The sequence below is a fragment of the Condylostylus longicornis genome, unplaced genomic scaffold (genome assembly GCF_029603195.1).
Source record: "Condylostylus longicornis isolate FDR11 unplaced genomic scaffold, ASM2960319v2 ptg000241l, whole genome shotgun sequence".
Classification (NCBI taxonomy): domain Eukaryota; kingdom Metazoa; phylum Arthropoda; class Insecta; order Diptera; family Dolichopodidae; genus Condylostylus; species Condylostylus longicornis.
In genome coordinates this window covers 466,116-493,664 of record NW_026578208.1, presented here as the reverse complement: position 1 = coordinate 493,664, position 27,549 = coordinate 466,116, and the positions used below count along the sequence as shown (strand labels likewise).

The window sequence follows — 27,549 nt, the reverse complement described above, 5'->3', positions numbered from 1 at the left end:
ATAATTGTTATATAAATATATTAAGAAATAATTAATAATGTATTATAAACTATAATACTATTACATATATACATTAATACACAAATATAATAATAAATAAAATATGGTTTCTACATATGCATTTAATTTTAAATTATTTAATAAAATAAATCTCATAACTTTTCTGATATCCGATTGTATTTAATTTGTTTTAAAAAAATTTTATAAAAAAAATAAAAAATTTATAATGTTTTTGGCATAATTTCTTTTTTCTTTAAAAAAAAAAAAAAAACAAACAAAAATTTATATTGTAAACCAGGTAAATTTAAAAAAAAATTTAAGAAATGGCAAACTTATACTGAAAAAAAAATTACTTGAGAATTAAATTAAAACTCAGGTTTTTAATTTTTACAACCATAAAAAACTTTTAATATAATTAAAAGAGTGAAAAATAACACAACATTTTCAAACATCACAGTACAATCAGTTTTAAAGAAAACAAGAAAACTCAAAATTCACCTCACATCTCACATTTAATTAATTTCAGTTTACTCTTCCCACTTTTCATACTTATTCTCCTTTTTTAAAATTTTTGATTAATATATTACCGCAAATAAGAACGAAAAACAAAAAAAAAAATAAACTTACATCACATTTATATAAATAAATTAAAAAGAGAAAAAAAAAATTATATTTATATAAAAAAAAATTACAATTTTCTAAAAAATCATTTATTTAAGAGAAAAACTACATTAAAAATTTTTAAAAAAAAAAAAAAACTCTTATACTCTACTATAAAATTTCTATATAAAACAAAAAAAAAAATTTTTACACAAAAAAAATCACAACTTTTCTATACAACCCCAAAAAAAAAAATAAATTAAATATTTTGAAAAAAAAATTAATAATTAATAATTTATATAAAATTTATAAATGTATATATATAAATAAAAATTAATATTTGAGTATATTTTAAACAAAACTTGAAACTAAAAAAAAAAATTATAATAATTTATATTTTGCTATATAAACAAAAACATACTTTAAAACAAAGACTTGTTTTATCTTCTTTAAAACACAAAAACCAAATTAAGAAAAAGAAAAACTATTTTCAAAAATAAATAACAGTATTAAATATATATAACAGTAGCAAAAATAGCTATAAATATTTATTTTCTAAGATCAAAACAAAGAAAAAAAATCACTTTATATTTATTTAAATAAATAGCGTATAATAAATAAATACATACATAATTAATATAAACAAATATTATATATATATTATATTTGTTATACAATAACAAATAAATATAAATTTATATTAAAATATACAAAAAGTACAGGGATTAAAAAAAAAATATAATCTTAAATTTTATCTTATAAGAAATATTAAAAATAATTTTGGAAAACAAAATTCGTATACATACATAACAATTATTATTATTAAATACAAGAAAGAAGAAAAAAGGGGGAAAAAAATGAGAAAATTTCAAATTCACTTTTAATTTTACTCTTACTTAACAATAGTATATAGAACTAAACTATTAATATTATTATACTATGTGAACCATATTATTAATTTTTTTTTTTAGAATGAGAACTCTATTAGAGAGCGAAATTGACATAATAATAGTAATGTTATTGTATACATATGCATAAAATCGAAAATAATTGAGTAAAATTTTTAAATTTATAAGGTATGTGTGTGTGTAATGCTTTATATCGTAATTATTTTTTAAGAAAAATAATTTATTTATAAAAGAATATAAAAAAAAATAAAAAAATTATTTAATAATTTCTTTATATAATATAATTTTTTTTTTAAATTAAAAAACGAAAACAAAAAATTTTGCAAAAATAAATTTAAATATTTTGGAAAATTTAAATTATTTTTTTCTTAAATTAATTCAATTATTAATAAAAAATTATTCAAAATTTTTAAAATTTTAATTTCAAATTTTCAATTCCAAAATTCGATTCTAAAAATTAAAGTTAAGAAAATATAAAAACAAAAAATTTTTTTGATTTAAAATTAAAATTATTTGAAAAAATAATAAAAAAATAAATTTTTCAATTTTTTTTTAATAAAGGTTTATATGTATATATATATATATATATATATATATATATAGTTAAAAATTTTTTAAAATATTTATAAATAGAATATTAATTATTGTATATGCTTAAATCTTAACAAAAAAAAAAAAATAATATTTAAATTAAATTTTCTTTTTTTTTTGAAATATACAGAAAAAAAAATTATAAAAAATTTTAAATAAACTGTAAAATTAAATACACCATTTCCGGCCATTGCTTTTATATTTATTGTGATGTAATTAAAAAAAAAATTTTTTTAAAAATAATTAAAAATAAAAACATTTATATTAACAAATTTTAAAGAGAAAAATTCATTATAAAATGCTCTTCGCTACATCTACACACATCTAATTAAATAAAAATATAAAAAGTATTCAAATAATATTTATAGAAAATTTTTAATTAATTTTTAAATTATTGGAAATTTCCATTTATTTTTAATTTTTTAAATTTCTCGAATTAATTTTGAATTAATTAAAAAATAAATGTATTTTAATTATTAATAAAAATTTAAGTTTCAATAAGAATCAATTTTTTCAAAAAGGAAAAACGCACATATTATATTTTATTAAAATAAATACTAAAATAATTTGAAACTAAATTTTAATTAAAAATACTTAAAATTTATATATGTAACTAACTATAAAAGAAGAACAATCTCTCAATTGTATATATCATATATATATATATATATATATATATATATAGCTTATATATAAAGGGCAACTTTAGAATTTAAAATCAACAATTACTACTAAATTAATCACTTAAATTTTATATATAATGGTAAATCATTATAAAAACTATTTTTTATTTAAAAAAAAATTTTAAAAATCTAAAAATTTAATTAAGTAATCAAAATTGAGAAGAAAAGAAATTAAAATAAAAAATTAACATCTAAATAAATTAAATTTGTCATATATTCAATCACTTATCGCTGTCTCGTCAAACTAGAAAATTTCAAATTTGTTGTAAACTTCCCATAAATATCTTATAAAACAAATAAAAAAAAAAATTCTAAAATAAATAATATTTATATATACATTCACACATATATGTATATATTCATAAAAATTCATCAGAAAAATTCACTTACTACAAAACTACGCGTAAATAACTTTCTATTCGATACAAGAAACAAAAGAAAAAAAAAGAGTAAAATCTCTCTCACTATCTATAATACCAACAAAATATAGGCGCTAATTCTAAAAATTCTAAAACCAAAAAAAAGAAAATTCATAAAAAATTATAAAATTTCAAAAATTTACAAAAATTAAAAATAATTAATCACAAAATTTTAATTATAATATGTATGCGGCTGCAGGCGGTGCTTCATTAGCATCGCGTAAAGCTCGTCAAAATAAACAAAAAAAATATCAAGCACAACAGGCTCGTGCACGTGCCGTTAATGAAATAGCACAACCACGTGTTCAACAATCACGTCAATTTCATCAATTACCCCCAAATTATTTACGTACACCTGGTGGTGGTCCATCACGTAAATTAAGTGCTGCTAGTTTTGCTACACAAAGTAAATTATTACTGCCAATACATGAAGGGCATCAACAACATCCGCATACACATCATCATCGTCATCCTAGTGGTGCTATTACATATTATGGTAATCAACAATCAATTATTAATCAACATAGTCAATATCATTCACATTTACCACATGGAGCTGTGTTACATCATTCACGTCAAAATTTACATCATGGACGTCCATCAACACCTAGGTTATCACAAACCGATGAAAGTTTAATACCAGATAAACCACATTTAATAAAATCAGCAACAGCATCATTTCCATTAGTTAGCCAAATTGAGGCTACACCACCTGCCACACCATTAATATCAATTGAAACAAATAAATTAAAACCACCTGGTACAAGCAGTTTAGTTGGTGTTGAATTAGTTAATATAGATGAAACATTATTAGTTACTACAACAGCAACAACAACATTACCATTAACATCAATAATTCAAGCACAACCTATAACTACTACTACTACTACTACAACTACTAGTAATATAATTGAAGATGATCAAAAAGAGAAGACTGATATAATAATAACAACAACAGGTGCAACTGTTCAAACTACAACTACAACTTCAACTACAGAAACAAGCGGTTTACAAGTTCTTCCAATACCACATGATTCAATAATTGTTACACCAGCAACACCATTACCATCACCTGGTCATAGTATTAAAGCTGCATCAACATCATCACAAGCTGCCGAAGAGAAAGACTTTTTTGGTCCTGGACCATTTCGTTTGGAAAGAAAATGTAGTTTTTATCGTGTTAGACCTAGACGAAGTAATGCATTCGAAACTTATGATGATTGTCAATCTTTTTTGGATGCGACAGGTCATGAGTTAACCCAAGCTCAATTACTTCATTATAGAGATTATACAGATGATAGCACATTATTACATCCACCAATTGGAAATGGTATTAAAGAACCACATAAATATTCACAATGTGCCTATTGTGAAGATGGAATTTGCTTATGTGAACATATTGAGGTAAATTAAAATTTTGAAAACTTTTTCGCCAAAAAAAAATGGACGACTGAAGAATGGATTTTTTTTTTTCAAACTTTTATGGTACAAAATTACTTTTTCGGTTTATGTAGCTCTTGCTACATAATTATTCTTATAAAATGTGGTTTACAAGTAATCATCAATTTAAGAAATTTTTTTGCTTTTGGAACTCAAAGTTTATTTCAGCATGCAAAAAAGCTTTTTGATTTGCTTTGGTTTTTTTTTCTTTTTTGGAATATTCGCTTATTTACATTTTCTGCATGAAAATTGGAAGCTTAGAAAAATTTAATGTTTGGTTGTTTTGGATAATAGAAATTTGTGGTCAAGACAATTACACAAAAAAAAATCTCTGCAAAGAACTTATATCTACAATATTTTGTCACTATTAAAAGAGTATATAGTTTTACCTAAATAATACTGTTACTTGTGAATATAGTAAAATTATACCCAATATCAAAAATCAATTGGAATAACAATGGTGCATTGCCATATTTCGATAATATCAATTAGGACAACAATCCACCACATTAACAACTGGTTGTAATCTTTAATAAACTCGGTTACCTGTCGGGGTTTTAGTAAGTTATACTAGTGTTTCGATTCTGCCCTCTGATTCTGTACATTAATTCTGTTACTAGCTGTTCACAACTAAAAGATAATGGTTTCATTACGTTAAAATACCTCAGTCTCATTTGAAAGCCGTCAGTCCTTCCGCGTTTCTACAATATTTTAAATTTAATATTTTTTTTTGTTATATTAAATTTAACATTAAGCTGATTTTCTTAATTTTTATTACTCTCTTATTCTGTTATTCTCATTCTCTTTTTTTAAAATTTAAAATTAAATAAAAAATTCCACTCGAAAAAAAACTAAGTAAAGTTTAATATAAAAAATCCTTTACATATATATATATGTATGTATATACTTCAACATATTAACAATGATTTTGTTCTTTTTTATATTTTATTTCTTTTACTCTCATTATTCTCTATAATAATTCTTTTAAATAAATAAAACAAACTATATTCCCATACTTATTTCATTAATCATTTTTGTTTTATTTTTTTTTTTTCTCAAAGGTGAACTTTACATATTTTAAATGTTAACAAAATAAAAGATTATCTTTAGTCATAATTCACTAAATAAATATTGTTATTGTATACTCGTATATGTATATCCTTGATACATACATACATACATAAGCAAAAAAAAAAATTCATATCTTTTTCCTTCTCTTTTTCCTTTCATTTTTATTGCTCATTCTATAAATAAATATTATTATTATAAATTGCACATTATATTTGTATATACTCATATACTAACAGATAATAAATGTATAAATAAAAATATAATATATTTTAGTATATTACATAATAAAAACATTTTGTAAAATCGTCGTGATTCGTGGGTGCTACTCATAATAATATAAATTATATTGTACACATATAAAATATACACAACACATACTATTATACTATGGTTATTTGTAACTATACTTTATAATGTGCATAACTGTATGACTTACAGAAGTCATACAGTTATGCACATTATGTTCATTTTATGCTATTCCGTATCGATCCATTAAAAAGTATATGAACAGAACCTACACCTAAAGTAAATTTAAAATTCATATTTTTATATAAATACAAGTATACCTAAATTGAAAAATACTTGTATTGCCATCTATATTTTTAAAAAATTTAAAAGAGTTCTTTAAAAATGTTTTCATAGGATATGATTTTAAATCTAATATAGTCTCATTTAAAATAATTCACAATTTGAAGAGAGTATAAGTTATTTTCTCTTTTGTATAATAAATAAGTAAAAAATAAAGAAATTTTTCATTTATCGGGTTGTCTTTATGAAAAGTAAAAATTATGATTAATATTTAATTTTATTTTAAGTATCTGTTTTGAAATAAATTTAATTTTAATATTTTTAAAATTCTAATTAATATTGTAGACGAAACTGTTAATTTACTGAGATTTATTAAGATTGCTGAGAAGAGAATATAAAAGAAAATTTAAAATTAAACTTTAAGAGACTAAGAGAATTAAGTCTTAATCGAAAATCTTAAATTTATCTTCAATCACAACTGAGAACTTCAACCCAAACTATGTAATCACTTTGATACTATAAGAATTCAAAAAAACTTTTTCTTCATACATAAAAATTCTTCGAGGCATAAAATCGTCTTTTGAAATTGTAGACCATTTTAACTCATCATTATAACAAAGCATACAAAACTTTGTCATTCATTATTATTAAAAGAAATTATATTCGATTAAAAACACTTCCTCTATGCGGTTTATTTATTGTGTTATGGGCAATTTTTGTATTCCAGAATATATTTCGAGAACGTGGTGAAAATACAGCCCGAATAACAGTATTTGTTCATCTGGATACATTCTTTTTTTTACTTCTTGTGGGAATGTAACGTAAGCTAATAGTATCATCAAAGTTATTGAAGACATTCGTGCTGTCTTAAAGTTTACAACACAATTAACTTACTGTATGTGATGGAATAAACAATTAACTTACTGGATTACACCAGCTTCTCTATTCAAATTCTAAATATAAAATTGTTTCTCATATTATAAATTGTAAACCCGAACCTCAATCCAAATTCTAAATAGAAGGTTTTTATATTAGATTTTTCTCTTGTACTGCACAAATAATTTTCATTACACAGATTTTCTGTATTAAAATGATATTCTCTATAGATACTAATAGTAAATTTGTAAAAATGAAAAACAAAAATTAAAATGAAAGCAAATAATAAAAAACATAAAACATTTTTATTATACTTTTGTAGTTTATAGTCTAGGTCGCCTTTATAAAAATTTTTCCTCATTTTTTTTTTTGTTTTTGCATATTTAAATCATAAATTTGCTCTTTTTAAAAAAAACAAAAATTATAAAAAGAATATAGTTTTTTCCTTTTCCCAGTATAAAATTAAAATTTATTTAAATAAGGGAGACATGCACCACATTAAATGCATATGAAACTTAAAATTTAATATCTTATTTTTCAGTTTTACATTTCCATATTAAATTACGAGTACATGTATACATACAGTTTAATTGAAATTAAAAAGGATAATAAAGGGTAAATTTTTAGATGTAATTATTAAATAAATTACATGAAGTCATAATTATCCGGAGTACATAAAAATATTAATTGTATGAATTAAAAAAAAGAAAAGAGCAGTTTTGTGTTTTCATTCGGATGCATGTATAGGATGACAATAATGTACCCAAATATTCAATGATTTTGGTGTTAAAGATATTGTTTGGATTACAGAATTTAATTAACATACATAGGTTGTAATTCAACTTAGAAATTGTTCGAGTTTTTAGAATAATTTTTTAAAAATTTTTTAAAAATAATGACTGTCTTCACTATATTATGGGTTGAAATCCATAAGTAATTAGTTAAGTGCAAAAGATTAACATATCTAGAGTACATAGATGGGAGCAACAATATGCATAGTATATAAAAATGAACTGTTCATTTGATTTGGGGTTTTTAAATTAAAATATTTTCTATTTCTCTGTAAAGATTATAACATTTAAAAGGTCTCTAAATCAGGAGCCTCTAAAATGTTCTGGAACGCCTAAAAGCTAATTTATTAACTACATAACAATATGAACAGATGTAAATTTTTGGAATATTATCTTGACTTTACTAAGAACGAAATGTTGCTACTGTTCTAATGATTTCATTTCAGCCAGTGCTATTTATACAGTATTGTATATGGTACACAATGATAATATGTAGGATTACATCATATTTAGGACAAAATATTTGAAATCCTTTAAAAGAAATTGAACAAATGACTAAAAATAATTATAAATTATGTGCTCCAAACTAACATTTTCTTTCTCCAAATTAAATTTTAAAAGTTATTAAATCAATTACATTTTTATTTTACTTGAACAAAATTTTATTTTTTCAAATCTTATGAGCATTTAATCAACTTTTTTCGAACTAAAAAAAGATACAAAAAAATTTTGTAATAAAAAATTTATTCAATTTATTAAATTAAAGTTTTTTACCCCAATTCCTTTAGGAAGTCCTTTTTCAATAAGGATTTTTTTTTTGAATTCTTTATCATGATCGGAAGTTAAAAATTTTGCCATATGAAACACAAATATTAAATCTCATAAAATATGAAATGCAATATTGTATTATGTAGGATTACAAATATTATTTTTTTTTAATAAAATTGAAAATTTTAATATTTTAAGACTACAATTTTCAATTTATTTTTTTTTTGTTTTATTTCCTGCTTTTTATTTGGAAATTAAAACACTTTAACTTTATATTATTGAATAATCTTTTATAAAATCTTTTCTGTAGTTTTTTTTATTTCTTCATCATTGTGCATTGTGCACTGTGTTCTTTTATATTTATTTGGAATTAATATTTTGCACATATTAATGTACGATTAACGAAAACATATGATACCCATGATATTTTAATTCGGATGTTGGACTTCACTATCACATCCCGCCTTTGTTAATTTCATATACCCATCATATATATATGGTAATTGTTCCATAATGTACAATAAAATTGAAATCCATCTGGTATAAAATAATGTAGTAATCAATTTGTATAAAGTAAAAAAATAAAAAAACAATTTTTTTATTGACCATTATTTTGGTTATTTTTTGTTCCTTTTTGGCTCTCTTTATCCCATATAAAATATCCTTTTTAAGTTTAATTATTTAAAAGTATTATTTATTATATATGTATGTGTGTATAAAGGATTTCATTTATGATTTATGTATATAAATAAAATATATAGAATTCTCATCATCACACATTTTATTTATATCAATAAAATCAAAATAAAATATAGGACATCTGTTTATTGAATTGAAAATGAATTGAATAAAAATTGAATTTGTATCTGAAAATAAAGGGAAAAATTTAAAATACCCAAATAAAATATATAAATATTATTATATGTATATAATATTTTTTTATATAAAATGTGAATGAATGAATGCAAAATTGTAATTAATTCCCGTATAGCATGTAAATTATATGGATTTTCTTGAAAAAATCCAGATTTTGAATATTAATTTATATAGAGATTAAGTGAATCACGGACGTTGCCTTCTAATATTATTGTGATTCGAATTAGTACAAAATGGAAATGAAACAGACTTAAACAGAAGTTGAAGTAAGCGAGTCCTAATTCAAAATTCCATAAAACTGCGCTGGTTGGCTTATACAAATCATTTAAGAAGAAAAAGACTCAGAATATTTTCTTAAATTTAAAAAAAAAAAAAACAATTTAACTGGTTTATACTGAAAAATAATTAAAGGAGGCTTAAATTACTACCTTGTACAAGGAACAGAAATTCACCAAAATTCTCTAATTTAAAAACGTATCGTACTTTTAATTTACGATATGGTGAAATTGGATTTCTATTGAATTACATTGACGACATACATATCTGATGGGAAGTACAATAAAAAATTTCATTGTAAACAATACAAGGTTTATTATGTTGTATGTATGTATGTAAAATATACTGCACGATAATATTGATATTACCATATTTATTAATATTGTCACATTAAAATATTTCAATCAATTCATCAGTATCCTTGTAATAATAAAATGTCCATTTTTGCTGATGCACATTGGATAGTACAGACAATTACTATTATTTGAATATATACATATATAATATATATGTATACCTGTATATTGTTATTATTAATTATTTAAAATAAAAATCTGGAACTGAATTGATTTTTTTCATGTTTTTGTAATATTTGTTAAATATATACCTTGATACTAATGGTTTTTTATTTTAAACAAGAATTTATGGTTCTTTTATTATTTGTGCGGCAGATTTTGGAAATAATATATTAATTCGGAAAAAGCAATGTTTATTAAAAAATATTTTTAATATGAATAAGAGGAACATTGAATTTGTATTTTTGAATATTTTATAAGAATTGTGATTTAACTAAATTGTTGATATTAGCTGTAATCTAGTGAAAACTTAACTGAATAGATAATTATTTCATTCAAAACAATGGGTAAGGCTAAAAGGAATGGAAAAGAATGGAAAAATAGTTCGAATTGATTTATATATTAACAAAATTTGAATTATTTTTAAAGGATCTTAATCATAATGTCTTGGTTCGCTACAGATTGTGCTATATATTGCATTCTGAATGAAACAGCATGAAGAACCCATTGAGAGTGATTATAATCTTAAAAATTATTCAATAATTTTTGGTTTAAATAATTCCAAAAGTACTTCCTTTTAGGTTTTATTTAAAATCCTAAAATTATAATCCATTTAAATTCCAAGTGAATTAAAAATTCAGAATTAAATTTAATTAATAAATATTATTTCATAATTATAAAATAATTTTAAATATTTTATTCTTCAAATAAAACTTTCACATTCTGACAAGAATTTAAACGAGATAAATGATCCTTTTGACACGTAATTTATTGGAAGATATTAAATTTTAATTTTATTGTTTAGGTATACCATGTACATAAGCTCACATTTTGATATAATTTAATGCCAAAAAATTTTAAAGAAATAAATTAAGAAAATAACTTTTTCTATATATATTAAAGTACAAACATAATGTATGTGTATATATACATGTAAGATAATAAATCATCGTAATGAAAGCTATAATATAATATGTATATTTTATAATTTCAAATTTAATACTTATAAAATTGTTAATTATTCATAAATATTAATTAAATTTTGAAGTCAAATTTTAATTAAATTACATATTTATATAGTCATTATTATCTGAAAATCTTAATATACGTAATAATAATTAACATTGTAATTGTTTATTATTCATTTATATAAATTTATATGAATCCAGATGTATGTATGGCAAAATAAATAATAGAGTGTGATTGTGTATAGGTATGCACAATCTATACATATATTTCTATAAAATTTATAAAATTTATTGAGTTGCATATTAATTAGTTTTATCATTTTCACAATTATTCTCGACATCATTATTTTATGTAAATACAATATATCTACTTTCTTGACAAATTATACCTGTGTATGTTGTAATATACATATTTACCTTAACAAGATGTATGCGTGGAAAGACCTATACGAATTCGCCAATGTTATATTTCAAAAATACGTATTTTTGAGTTATTCAAATTAAAATTTTACTTATATTTTAAAAATATTTGATAATTTCCTTATCTCCAATATAAGATTGTTTTAATCTTATTGAATATCTTAAATTTGAGAAAATGTATTTAAATAAATTTTTATAGGGTAGAAAGACATTTGAGACAATTATAAAACACTGTATATTTCCGGTTATTTAGAACGAAATTTATGAAAGGAACCCAACATACGAATATTCTTCTACATAATTTCGTTTTGATTTTTTAGCTTATAAACATCACATTCGTAAACAAATTTTTGTTTTTCTGGAATTCTGCTGATCGTATTTTCTCTATAAGAAACCAACATTTTGTTAAACTTTTAAATTCCCTTGTATTTTTGTATTTTTATAATGTTTACAAAATATACATAGTTTTTTTTTTTATAATTCATTCCTTTGTAAACTTTATAAACCCAAAATTTAATATAAACAAGAATTTAGATGAAATTCCTTAGTTTTTCTTTAGATTTCACTTTTTGTGTTTTCAAGTTTTTCTAAAAGAAGTTGTTTACTTTTCATATACAAACAAGGTCTTTCTGGTTTAAGATGGAAAAGAAAATTAAAGTATATACTTTTTTTTTATTTAATTTTGCTCTATGCAGCTTGAAATCATATATTCCACAGAATTTCTGGTCTTTCTATGTTCATTATAAAAACAACTATGTTTGATTCAAAATAATTAATTTTAAATTTTAATAGTATTTTTAAAATTTTTTATAATTATTAAAAAGTACAGTAATTTTAAGAACTTCCATATTTTCTATTACTACTGCAGAGTTGGTTACCTAATCGTTCAGTAGGGTTGTTTAGCATTACTAGGGAGGACCTTCTGAAGGCTAGATTTGATTTTAAATATCGTAGGCTGAAGGACATGTAACTTGTCACACATAAACTGTATTGCCATACTACCCAATTTTCTCACATTAATATCTTTGTCCAGGGAAAATTAAATGCATTTAATCTGCTATTCCTCTAATAGTTGCTTAAAATGTAAGAATTTTAATTCTAGAATTACTATTTTTAAATGCAATCGACAAAATCTTTGTACTTATATATATAAAAAAACAATACATAAAACATACTTGAACATAAAGAGACACAAATCTAAAATTAATTTAATATTATTAAGAGAAAAATTTTAATTAATTAAAATTCTTTTCTTATTTTAAAATAATTTTTACTCGTAGTTTAGTTACAATTTACATACACATAGAACTATAACCATCATCTATTTATTTATGTAAGTGTACAAAGGGGAAAAAACAAAAAGAGAAATATTTATAATTCTCTTGATTCATCCGCAAAACTCTTAAAGGAAATTTTCTTATACAAAAAAAAAATTATAAATATTAAAATGCAAAAAAAAAATTTATTTAATTAAAAAACTTTTTATAATTGAAATAAACTGTTAAACAAATTGTTTCTTATTCTTTTTTTTAATATATAAAATATAAAATTCAAATATAACATGAAATTTAAATATTCGCCGAGAATATTAAAACTTAACTTATTTTTTCCCCTGAATAATTTAATCAAAATGAATTAGTCTCTACTCCACAATCCGCTCTTCTCTCTTTTTTCACTGTAAAATTTTGTACAATATTATGGCATTTAACTCATGCATATAAGAGGTATATTTTCTATTACTGTTCTACTACAGCAATATCATTGAATTGAAAGCATTGTATAACATTTACATACAATTAAAATTATACAAGATAAGAAAAGTTACAAGTATAAGCAATACCATATACATTTACATATAATATTTATAAATGTAGGTACTTGTTTCTAATTTTATACCCATGTCTAAGATATTATGCAAATTTTTTTTTTTTTCGCTTCATGGATTATGTTGAAATCTTTCCGTTATGGAATTTTATTTCCTGCAATTTGTCCAAGATAATGAAGAGTCTAAAATTTGAATAAAAGTTAAGTCATTGCTGTGTTTCATGTATAATAATAGTAATGTTATGTGAACAGGAAATATTTGCAATAGTAATTTTTTTTAGTATATGAATGTATAACAGTATAACATTTTGTTATTACATATTTTTATTATTATTTTTTATATTTTTATTATTTGCTATGTTTTTATTATTCTAAATGGTAATTGTCTGAACTTTTGTACATTAGGATATTTTTTTTGCTATTTATAATTTATTCATATACATAATATACATACGTGGTATATGTGTATAATACACTAAGTGGTTAATAATATTTTTTTTACCCTAATTTTTTTATTGTCCTTCTTACATTTTTATGTGTGTATAACAACAGAAGGTTGAAAAAAATAACATTTTTTTTAGCTTTTGTCATATTATTTATGCTTATGAGAGTGATTTTTTTGCATAATTCACATTGTAAAGTTGAAATATTAAATCAAAAAAAAAAGATGAAAATTTAAATATCTAATTCAGATCCTTCATTATTTGACAAAATATTTTGAAAGAACATATAAGTATATGAGATAAGAGTTTTTCTGAAAAAACTGTTATACATATTGTTTTTTTGGAAATACTTTAAATTAAAGTGATATGTTACATGTATATTGTCATACACGTATGACAATATACTGTAATAGTGTACAATTTATTGATCAAATTTTGAATATCCCTCTCTGCTCATTTTAATTTGCTATCATCGTATAGAGCGACTTTTAAAATTTATTCAAACAGGTTTTCTCTCAGTCTTTTCGAGTTGTGCCGAAAAATTCATTTTGAAAATTTTCGTAAAATGATTAAATTTGGATGTGCTCATTGAATTCCCTTGTCATAATATTATTTTCGGTAAATTTTTTGTCAAAATTATTGAGTTTACATTCCTTTTCCGTATTTCTCAAACAAACTTGTTAAACAAATAATCTTTAAGTGTCGAAAAACTGTAAATGAAATTTATAGATTTGTCGAAATAATGATTACATAAATTTTTTTTTATTTTTATATACATATATAAAAAATATCCATAATATTGTATAATAAATTATTTTTTTATAATATAATAACAATAAAATATTTCAAGGATTTTGAAAATTATTATATATGTACCTATAATAAAAATTATATAAAATCTAAAATAAATATTATTAAAAAAATTTATATACAAAATTTTTAAATCATCTTCAAATTAGGCAAAGAAAATCATAAAATTTTATTACCAGAGCGCTAGTTAATTTTTTTTCTCAAATAATTTTATCTATTCTATATTTTCAGTTCCTATATTATTTATAAGCTTGTTATAAAATCTTATATTATATTAGTCATTTAAATTTAAAAAGAAAGATGTTTATTTGGTTTTATTAATATTTTTTAAACAAACTTTTCAACTTATTCAATAATATTATTGTGGTTTTATGGCCTTTATATGTGAATAAAAATAAAATAAAAAAATGTTAAAATATTTAATATTATCCATTAAAAAACAAATAAAAATTAAATTGAAAATATATCTGGGATTAAATTTTAGATTATATGACTATGTAATAGGCAGCAATAATCTGTTTCCTATATCATTCTTTATTATATACGAATAGAATATTTTAATGGTTAATATAATTACAAATTAATAATCCGTTTAACGATCGAACTCCATCTATCGATATTACAAACATTAAAATAGAATCAATAAATTCACACTTAATAACAATAAATGGATGATGACAACAGTAACAGCATACAACAGTAGACACAGATACAGTATATTTAATCCCTTTCCTTCTCATTGTAGGTTGTGAGAATTTTATATACAATATATTAATTTGCTCTTCAAGTCAATTCTCTTTCATTTGAAGTATGTATGAGTTAAACATGTCGCTATTCCTTAATGCTCTTCTTAATAATTTGTGAATCAAATACTATGAGTTTATTGGCCAATTCTTAATATTTTACTGATTTTATAAATTTACTCGTAGATTTCTATAAATTTAGATTTTATTGACAATTTTTCTTAATTAATAAAATAATAATTAATAGAATCATAAAGTCTTTGGTTAAATTTTTCTTGAAAACTAGCTACATACGAATAATTTGAATAACACTGAAACCTTACCATATTATATTTTTTTTTTGTTTTTTTTTTGCATTGGAAACAAATATATTCAAAACATAGTTAATAGTTTTTCTTTATATTTATTTTTTAATCTATATATATATATATCTACATATTAAGTATTATGTAACATGCTAATGGATTTCAATGTCACATATTTCTATATAGTATTAATAAATTATTATACACGTGGATAATATTTTCTCTTGTCAAATTCAAGCTTTTTTTTGTACTTTTTTATATTTTCACCAATATAACCTCAAATTAATTTTTATTTCTATTGTTTACAGTTCTATTAATATATGAAAACACTGCATATTATTCATATATATTATACACCATATTTACTATTATTTTATGAAATATATATGTATAGCATATTGACGGTTTAGTGCTTGTTTCCGACAAACACCATTTAGTCATTTTTCGCACTAAAAATATTTTTATACTCCATTAGCCGCGATACTAAAAATTTTGTATACATATTATTTAGTCAATGGCATAAAAAAACATTAGAACTATTAAAGCACATTTAAGCTATTAAAATTGTAAGGAATAAATCCTAAATTCATTAAAAAAAAAAAAAATTCCATTTCGATTTACAAACCCAATTTTCGAATGATTAAATTTGAAAATTATTATCCTGAAAATCTGATATGTTACGGTTGTTCCGAACAAGCTCTAAACCAACGGTATTATATTTATAATTCAAATATTTCTTATTATTTTTTTCTATTAATAAAAGTTATTCGTGTAAATCATCATATTAAGGAAAATATCCTTTGAACTGTGAATAAAAAAAACATTACTAAATTGGCTACAATTATTGGTTTTACTTATATAGATTTTTTACTTATTCTTTTCTTCTTTTATTTTTTTTTTTTGTTTTTCAATTTTAATATGTACAGGCATACGTATAATAGTTTCATTAGTATATTATTCATACTAGAATTGCCATTTCTTCTATAGGGGAGAAAATTTTTTTAATTACGTAAAACGTGCCAAAAAATATCGCTTAAAAATTAATAACTTACTACGAATATCAATGGTAAAAAAAAATTTTAATGAATTTAATTTTAATTGAATATTTAATTTTTTAATAAGACATAATAATAGTAATTATTATTATTCTATTTTTGTAAATTCTATTTTGCAAATTACTTTAATTGCTCTAATTTTATTCATTTTAAGAATATTAAGTAAATAGGGAACACATATGTAGGTGCGCCTCCTATTTTGATAAAAATAATTATATTTAGTCTTAAATTTATATTCGTATACTACAAACGTCTTACATATTGTACGTTTTTTTATAAATTATAAATATAATGCAATTATAATAAAAATTTAAAAAAAAATATTAAAGAATTTAAGAATACTTTTTGCAAAATTTCTTAAATTGTTAAAAGTCTTACCTTAAATTGAATTGAGCGATTTCAGATTAATATTGAATTTAATTAATGATTTTCGATATTATATGTATATTTTTAGACCGGATTATGAGGTAGATATAAAAATTCCTGAATTTGAAAATTTTATAATATAATATACCCCCGACGATGTGTTTTACAAACCACCTCGCACCGCCCCCTTTAACCAGCCGAAACGTCTCAATCTTAAGCACTCCACAGAGTAATAAAGGGTAACACAAAGGTTAACCACTGCACATACCAACTATTAATCTCGAAGCTGAACGGCCTAAAGCGATTAGAACCTTGCTGCTACTCTCCGACATAATCTATAAGTCCTACATCTTCTGAGGTTTCTTCTGATAGACTCACGATAACACACTTTTATGATATTTGTTTTTTTCCCGAAAGATTTATGCAAAATATTATATACAGGCCCACTGGTGCTACTTGATATACCCATATATTTATATATACATACATGATTCAAGAAAAACAACACGTGTTAAAAGTTCATGTTCAATTGTCAAATTCACCACTCGTTATGCCATTTATTTTTATTTTAATTTTGTATAACAGTTTAAACTATATTAATTTATTTTTTCTTATATAAATTTTTCTTATTTATAATATATTTTTTATTAATTATGATTTGAAGTTTTTTTTTATTTATATAAAAATCAAACTGGTCAAATAAATATTTTTAATAATTAAAATTTTGATTTTAACGTATATAAATATTAGTCAAATATAAATTTAATTTGATAATGAATATTAAAAACTATAATAATAATTTTATTACGTGTAAATTTCATTATTACTTTTTAATAAAATTTTGAAAATATTATATTGAAATACTAAAATACAAATGAAAAAAAAAAAAAAAAACAATAATTTATAATAAAACGACAAAAAACAAATTTATTACAGATTCCATTTTGTAAATAGACTTCATTTTCTTTTTTATTTGATATAAATAAAACAAAAAACCAGAAAAAAGAAACAAGAAACAGATTAAAATTAAACTAAAAACTTTAATTAAATAAAAAAAAGGAAGATTATTTAACTTTAGAAATGATCAATTAAAAAAAAATTTAATTTAAATTTAATTTAAATAATAATTTATATTAATTTAAAAACAAAAACCAAAACCAAAACAAATTGTGATAATCATTAATCATAATCATAGTATATAATTTAAAAAAAGAAAAAAAATAAAATTTACAATTTAATTTTTAATTACAATTAATTGAATTTAAATAATACAACAAAATTAAAAATTATTAATTAATATAATAAAATTATAACTTTAAAAATTTTATAAGAAAAAAAATTTAATATAATTAAAAAAAATAACTAGAAAATTATACTAAGCATTATATAACGCTAAAAACATAAAAATAACATAAAAATAATAAAAAAGTTAACTGTAAATATATAAAATTATAAAATAAATAAAATAATAAAAAAAATAATTTAATTAAACAATAAAACAAAGTGCTTCTTTATAAAATAAACAAAAAAAATCTTAAAACAGAATTAAAAATAAATAAAATTAAACAAAAAAAAATTAAATAAAAGAAAAAAAAAATTATTTTTTTTTTTCAAAAAAATTCTATTCAATGTGATTTTCAAAATTTGCCTCTAAAATATTATTAATATTTGTTTTATATTATATACAAATATTTATGAATATTTGTTAAATAAAAAAGTATTTGTTATATTTAAAAAAGAAAGAATAAAAAATTATTTTAAATGTCGTGCAATTTACAAAACAAAAATTTATAATAAATATTATATAAATTAAAATGAAATATAAAACAGAAATATAAAAATGAAAATATATATACAAAAGTGTTATACAAATGTGTTATACAAAATATGAAAAATAATAAAGAAAATAATAAAAACATAAAAAAATAACAGAATAATTTATATTTACCACAAAAAAAACATCAATTTAATATTAGTATAACAGTTTCAACATACATAACATTTATATATGCTTATATATAAATATAACATTATAATATATTTTATATAAAAGAATTTTTCGCTTCTTATTTCTTCTATGTATACAATATATATTTTATATATATACAAATATATATATATAAATATCCCATAAATTCAAAAATAAAAGCTATTTAAATAATTTTAAAACTATAAATATATGAAACTTAATATGTGATATTAAATAAATATAACATTTATTATTTAATTTTTTAATTAAATTTTCTTTTAAAATTTGTATATACCTGCATAATTAAATAAAATTTATATGTATATACATATAACTTTTGAGTTAAAAAAATTCATTTTCAAATCTCCTACTTCAAAAATTTATGTTTTATATATTATATAATACTTATATACATATATACAATAACAAAAAAAATGTACCTTTTTCTATTAAATGGCTATAATAAAAATCAAAATAAGTTAATAAATTTTATAAAATTATGTTATATAAAAAAAAATGAATAATAAATTAAAAAAAAATATATAAATTAAATAATAAAAGCATTATTAAGAATTAAAAATTTACTAACACTGCTACACAATTAAAATATAACTTTTTTTTTTTCTAAAAACAAATGAGTATAACAAATATAATGATTTTGATAATATTAAAAACCAAACTAATTATGTATTACAATAAATTATAATATAAGATCAATAATATTAAAATAAAAAACTAGCAAAAAAGAAATACTAAAAAAAAAAAACAAAAATTTTTTTTACTTAAACACATATATATGTAAAAATTCAACCATCATGTCAAATTATAATGTCAAAATGAAACGAAAATTACGAAAGTGTTATATAACTTGTAAACAATTTAAATACAATTTAACATTATTTTATAAGAATTCATTCTGCCTAAAAGAACTATTAAAAATAATGGATCAAGTATATAGCTAGGTATTTAATGTAAAAAAAGAAAACTAATATAACAAAAAAAATCAAACCAAAAATGTAATTAATTATAACAATTAATTTATTTATAAGCAATAGCATTAAATAATAATTTAAAACAAAAAAACAAACAAACACTATATAACAAAATGTATAACAGTTTTTTTTTTATTTTTCGTACATTTTTTTTTTCTACTTTTGGATTTGTAAAAAATAATCAAATCAAAAATTTTATTTTAAATAAATAAAAAATAAAAATTAATAAATAATTATAAAAAAAAAAAATTAAAAAATAAAATGGAATTCACCATAAAAGCCTATAATATAACAAAATATTCTTAAAAAAAAGAAAACAGAATTATTATATATATAAATATAATATGTATATATGAAACAACACACAAAATATAATAAAAATTAATATAACACATAATTCAAATTAACTAAATTTGAGTAGATAAAAAATTTTTAAAAATTTATATCGGGAGAAAAGTATAAGGTAGTAAATAATATTACAGTAATATAAGATAACCATTAAACATATTATGAGAATATTAATATAATATACAAGTAAGAGAGTCAAAAAATAATCAATATGAGGAAAAAACACAAAAAACGTGGGATTTAATTAAAAATTTATTAAAAACATTTACAAATCAAAATGTATAAAACTTTTCAATTATCATCAAATTTAATTTAAATTAAAAATGCGAAAATAAATAAACTAATCACATCAAATGTTAATAATAACAATAATAATAATGAAAATACAAAAAAAAAAATTAATTAAATTTTGACAATATTTTTTTTTCATTTAATACTTATTAAATTTTTTATTAATAAAATAATATAACAAAAAATACAAAAACTTTATAATACAGCAACACATTTGTATATAAAATCTAAAAAAAAAAAGGAGACAACAACAACTATAATAAAAGCCGAATAATTAACAATAAAACTTTTTTAAAACTTTTATATATATACAATTTATATATATAACACAATATATATATAACGCAATATATATATATATATATTAATAATAGAAATATTTATAATTTATTTTGTGTTTTTTAAATGTATAATTTCTCTTGTATAACAATTTTTTACCATATTATTGTTAATTACTATAATATTGTTGTTATTCCGTAATAATTAATTAAATTAAATTATTATTATTGTTTTTGTTGTGTATAAAAAAAAAAAAAAAGACTTTTGAAAAAGAAAAGAAAATATTTATTTTTTTTATACTATACCGTTATTTTATTAATTTATTATTTATTATTATTATTACTTTTATTATTATTTTATACTTTTTTTTTTTTTTTTGATATTTGTTAAATATTTTATGAGTGTGTCGAGTGGTGAATTTATTAACATAAAGAGGAGACGTCGAAGACGACGAAGAAGCCATCAGGATGCAGGCGGCTTTGATGATAAGATCGAAACAACGGGTAGAAAAACGACGAAAATTACGGAAATTAGGTGGAAGGCTTGAGTTGCCAAGCAATGTTGCAACAAAAGAAATAGCTCCATTTCCTCGTTATCCACCTGAATCATGGGTAATAACAAAAATTAAACACTTAAAAACCAAAAAAAAAAAAACACTCTTTTTTTTAAATATACCACCCACCAATATTTTTTTTTGTTTTTTTTTTTAAACTCTCTTAATCTCTCTTTTTCTCTCTATCTCTCAACTTCATTATTTCTCTATATTATATATATGTATTTCTATCACAATTATTTCCTAATTATTACATCTCTTTAATATAATATTAACATTATTGTATATTTAAATGTCTTTTTCTATACAAAAAAAAAAATTCTTTTACTCTTTTTTTTTCTATTGTGACATTTAAAGCACAACACGAAAATATTAAAAAAATTAACAACAATTTTTTAATTTAATTAAATTCCAAAGTAAATAATAATTAAAAACACATCTTTCTCCTTAAAATCTCTTATATACTTACAATCAAAAAATAAAATATTTCTGCACTGTCAATTTCAAAAATATTTAATTATGTAAGAGTTACCGAACTAAAACTAAATTCAAAAAAAACACCCCAAAAATTGGTTAAAACGCAAAAAACAAATAAAAAATTTTTAAAGCTTTTGTTTCTTCTCAATATTCTAATAATATTTATATGAAAATAAAATATATTCAAACAGAGAAATTAATTTAAAAGAATTCAACAAAATAAATATTAAAAATATCAAAAATTTAAAAAAAAAAATTTATGATATTTAAATATTTATTTGATTTCTCTATTTTTTCCTTTTTGATTTTACAACAATTAATTTTTTAATTTATTTTTATTTTTTTAATTCAAATTAATTTTCATTTGAATATTCTCCTTCTGTAACGCAAAACACAATAATACTATAAAAATATTAAAATTATTTCAAAATATAACTAGAAATAATAAATTTAAGCAGTAGGTTCAACTTAATTAATATTAACGGCACACGTATTGTTATACTTAGTAAAATTGATGAAAAACGCTTTGTATTTTGTTAGTTAAAGAATAAATAATTATAAGACAAAGCAATCTAAAAATAAAATATGATTAAATTATTTCACACATCTTATATCTCTCGCTATTTCTATAAATCTCTTTTATATAATAAATCACGGCTTAATAAAAATAAAATCAAAATTTTTTAATATTTTATATTTTTTCTTTTAATTTTTAAATAACACATTCAAAATTGAAAATTCAAATTATATAATAAATTTGTTAAGTTTTTCGCTGTTTTTTAAAAATTGCCTACTTATAGGATTAGTGCTTAAGTAAAGCTTTTTTTAAATTTTCTCTATCTTAAAATTATTAATCGTAAATTAGCGTACCAAAAAAAATGCTTAAATTTATAATATTATAGTTTAATCAGCTAATTTTAGTAAGCTTTTGAAGCACATATTCTGAATAAAATTAATAAAATACGTTAAGAATTTAATAAAAAAAAATAACAATCTACGAGAGATAAAATTGAAAATAATTTTTTTTTGCCGAACATAGTTACTAAAATAGTATGTGTATGAAACATAAAACAGTCTGATTTTCTAATTATTTTAAAGGTAAGATGTTAAATGACGTACGTATAATATGAAAATATAAAAAACTAAGTATATATCGATTCAATGATACTTAAAATTTTTCTGCCAAATTAAAGTGTTACAAATATCCACTTACTAAAATAAATTCTATAATAGATTTGACTTTATTCAATTCAAAACCACAAATATTATACTCCGTATTATCACAAAATATTTATTCAATATCATGCTCCTTCCTCAATTTTTCATACCATTCTTCATACTACATATACATGCAACTAACTCTTTCATTTATAATTTTATAATTATTCACATTTTAAAACATAATGTTATTATTATTATAATGGTCGCCTTCACATTTCATATCAATAGGAATAAATGGTATTCTACTTAACTATACAAAATTTTATTGAAAATTTTTAGAAAAGAAATTTTTGAATTATTTTCATAAAATATTTCGTGTTAAAATTCGTGACTTCCAAAAAACAAATTTTATTATTTTTATTACTGTTATATAAAATTACAACATTATTCTTAATTATTAAAATCCTAAAAGCATTAATTAAAATAATAAATATTAATAAATTAGTAAACATTTGTAATTAACATTCGAAAATAAATATTTTAATCAGATTATTACCATACTTGTTAATTATTTAAGAAAAACCAAAATGAATTTTTAATAATATACATCCATATAAATTCTGATACCTTAATATATACTGTAATACCCTAACTTATTAAATAATTTTTAAAATATTTTCTATTTATTTTTATTTAATTATTAATATTAATTCTATAGGACCAATTTTATAAAAATTTTTCTTTAATAATATATAATAATTATTATATTTTTAGTATTTTTTCTCTTTTTCTAATTTTATTGTATACTGCAATATAATTAAATTACAAAACAACTTTTACTCAATTAAAAAATTTTTCTGAGAATAATTTGAAAATATTCAGATAGGTGAGAGTCAGGAATGTCTGCGGTGGCTCGAGGGGTTGCTCCTGTCGCACTCGGTTTTATTACAATAAATAATTAAAATAATTTCAAAAATATATTTATTATATAAAATAATTTAAAAGTTTATACATTTTAATGCAATAGCATTAGTTTAACAAATTATCTAAATAACAAAATTTTCTGAATCTATTAATATAACAAATTACAAAATCACGGCATAATTAAACGAAATACACTGTATTAAAAAGAACACTTTTAACTAATTTATTAACTATTACCGCTATTAATAATTTAGTAATAATATCTCAGCTACAAGAATTAATTACCAGAAATTTCCTTTTTTTAGGGAACAATATCCATTTAAAGAGAATATTTATATGCTCTTATTACTTTTAAGCATTGATGAACAGTAACATAGCATTCTTACATTTTACATTACAGTAAGACTCTCTTTCATTTCATATTACACTCAAAATCTTTCTTACCACATTATTTTATAATACATATTAAAATCTTTTCGACTTATTATTCTTTTCAATCATATTAAAAATGATTAAGAAGATAACAAAGCTTTAAAAATAAAATTTAAATATACAAAAATTATGTTAAGCGAAAATCATAAATTTTTAATTTAAAAAAAAAAAAAACAAAGAAATAGCAACTTTTTCTTTTTCTTTTTTTTGTGTTTTGTATTTTATTTACAAAATCCGAAAAAAAAGAAAAAAGAAAAATTCAAAATTTATTTTGTATTTATTGCAAATAATTTAAAAAAAAATTTATGGTACAAAAAAAAAAAAAAAACAAACAAATGAAAAAAACCTCTAAATATTTTTTACCCATTTTACAACAAAAAAAAAAAATAATTTTTCTTCCCAAAAATTCAAAAACTATAAGAAACGCTTCGCTATTATGTAAATTTTAATTATTTTTAGAATTTAAATTTTTTTTTTCTTTTAAATTATTAATATTTATATAAAGTATTTGAAAAAATAATGTTGTTTTTGATCTCATCATTTTGGTCGCCTATTTGAAATGTAAGATATGTTTGTTCTATTCTATAAAACTTAATAAATATGACAAAAAATATTTTTTAAATGGAAAAAAGCAAATGAAAGTAAAAAATTATAAATAAGTAAAAGCAAAAATATCACAAAAAAAAATTCCTTATTTTTATTGCAAAACAAAAATTATTAAACAAAAAAAAAAATTATAGTAAATATTTTTTTTTTTTCAATTCTATATAGTTATTTTTTTTATTTTTATTATTCTATCAACTTTGTACAAAAGAAAAGCAATTTTTTCATATATTTTACAAAAAATTTATTTTTTTTTTTGTCAATTTTTAATTTTTCAATTTCTGTTTATTAAATTACAAAAAGAAAATTATTTAAAAAAAAAAAAACAAAACTGCGTATATATTGAATAACTATGTCGCTTCTTATTATCACTGAAAAATTCCAAAAAAAAAAAAAAAAAAAATTGAAAATGATTTAATTTATTTTTGAAAAAAAAAATTTAATTAATAAAATTTTTTAAATCAAAATTTTTGTATTATACAATTTAGTTTTCAAAAAAAAAAAAAAAAGTCAAAAATTTATTTTTCAAATCATTTTTAAAAAATTTATTTTAATTTTAATTTCATTTAATTATTTTTTTTTTTGTTCGTTTTCATTTTTATTTCTAACCTTTAACATTAAATGTCATTCAAATGCCACAATTATGTGTATACAGATAATAAAATCAAATATTTTAGTATTTTGCCGCTAGAGTATTAAAAAAGATTTTAGTTGTTCTCTTAATTTCATTTTTCTTTTATTTTACTTTTTTATCCTATTTTAATTTTTCTATATATAGCTCAATTTCATTTAAATAATTGTGTTTTCTTCCTTTTATATTTCAAAATAAAAGCATTTTTAATATTATTTATATTACATACTTTTTATTTATGTTATATTTTCATATATATATATATATATAGGCTTTCAATGTAGCAAAATATTTTCCATATATATATTAATCGTATATATTATATAAAATTATATTTTCTAAAAATTCTTCACCATAATTTTCAAATTTTTCTATACATATATATTTTTATATATTTTCAAATTAGTTAAAATTAATTTGTTTTTTATTTTATTAAATGTTTTTTCTTCAAATGTTTTTCACAATAATTTTTTTTTTTTGTAGAAATTTTTTTGATTTAAATTTTTATTTTTGACAATATACATATAATATTATTTTTAAATCTTAAATAATAATAAATTGAAGTTATTCGCCATCTGGTGTAGAGTTTATTTATTATTTATTGATAATTATTGTGAATTCACTTTGCTTATATTTTGTAAACAAAGTAATGATATTGTAATTCAAAATTTTAAAAATAAATTTTATGCAAGACTGTGAATACTTTAAAAATATTATTTAAGTTTTTATTTTGATTTTCTCGTTGTTTTGTTTTTTATAAATGTAAAGATCAATTTATGGAAAATAATATTTTTTTTTCGTCAAAATAGTAGTTTAGTAAAACATCTATATCAGTATTTTGTATAAGAAGAACAATAAAAATTCACTTGTCAATAATAAATCAAATATTTCATTTTTTTTTTTTGTACAAAATGTATAATTTTTCTCAAAAAACTCATCGAAATTGCAATATTTTTCAATTTATATCACAATAGCTATAAAAATACAATAAATGCATGTAGGACCTTAAGTACACCTTAAGAGATCTTTTTTTCCCATCTTCGACAGTTTCAAAATGGCTGACGTAGATCGGACCCAAAGTCTCGAATTTTTTCAATTGAAATTATCAAAAAAAAAATCTATATTAGGTGTGGTTAGTTTTGTGTGGAAAACGACGTATTATTTAAATGTGGAAAGAACAATAAGGAATGATAAGGAATTATTTAAAATTTATTTAAAATAGTTTTTTTATAAAATGTGTAGATTATAGGGGGCAAAACAATATTTCACTTCAAAAATTCATTTTATATATTGTTATTTTAATATTACACTCGTTTTATTATACTGTATATTTTATTATATATAATTGTATATTTTCTTTGAAAATAATATTATAAAATCATTTGATTTTTTTTTTTATTTATATTCTTATTGTAAATTTTAAAAATTGTGAACTCATACATATGTACATTTGTACATAAAAAACTTTCATGTTTAATTAATGTAAATATTATAAAATAAAATAAATAATACCAATAATACTAATATAATGATTATAAAATATATAATATAAATTTTAATAATTTCAAGTTAAATTTTAATACTTATATTCAATTCTTAATCGAATTTTAACA

The 27,549-nt window shown here is 19.7% G+C and overlaps 1 protein-coding gene across 1 annotated transcript in view; it reads left to right on the top strand.

The window, feature by feature from the left end:
* Positions 1-2,920: 2,920 nt before the first annotated feature.
* Positions 2,921-27,549, top strand: part of LOC129616585 (uncharacterized) — an 84,135-nt gene continuing 59,506 nt past the window's right edge. Inside the window, exon 1 of the mRNA XM_055532209.1 lies at positions 2,921-4,605. Coding sequence (XP_055388184.1) covers positions 3,385-4,605 — 1,221 coding nt within the window. The 5' untranslated portion in view covers positions 2,921-3,384. The remainder of the gene's footprint in view (positions 4,606-27,549) is intronic.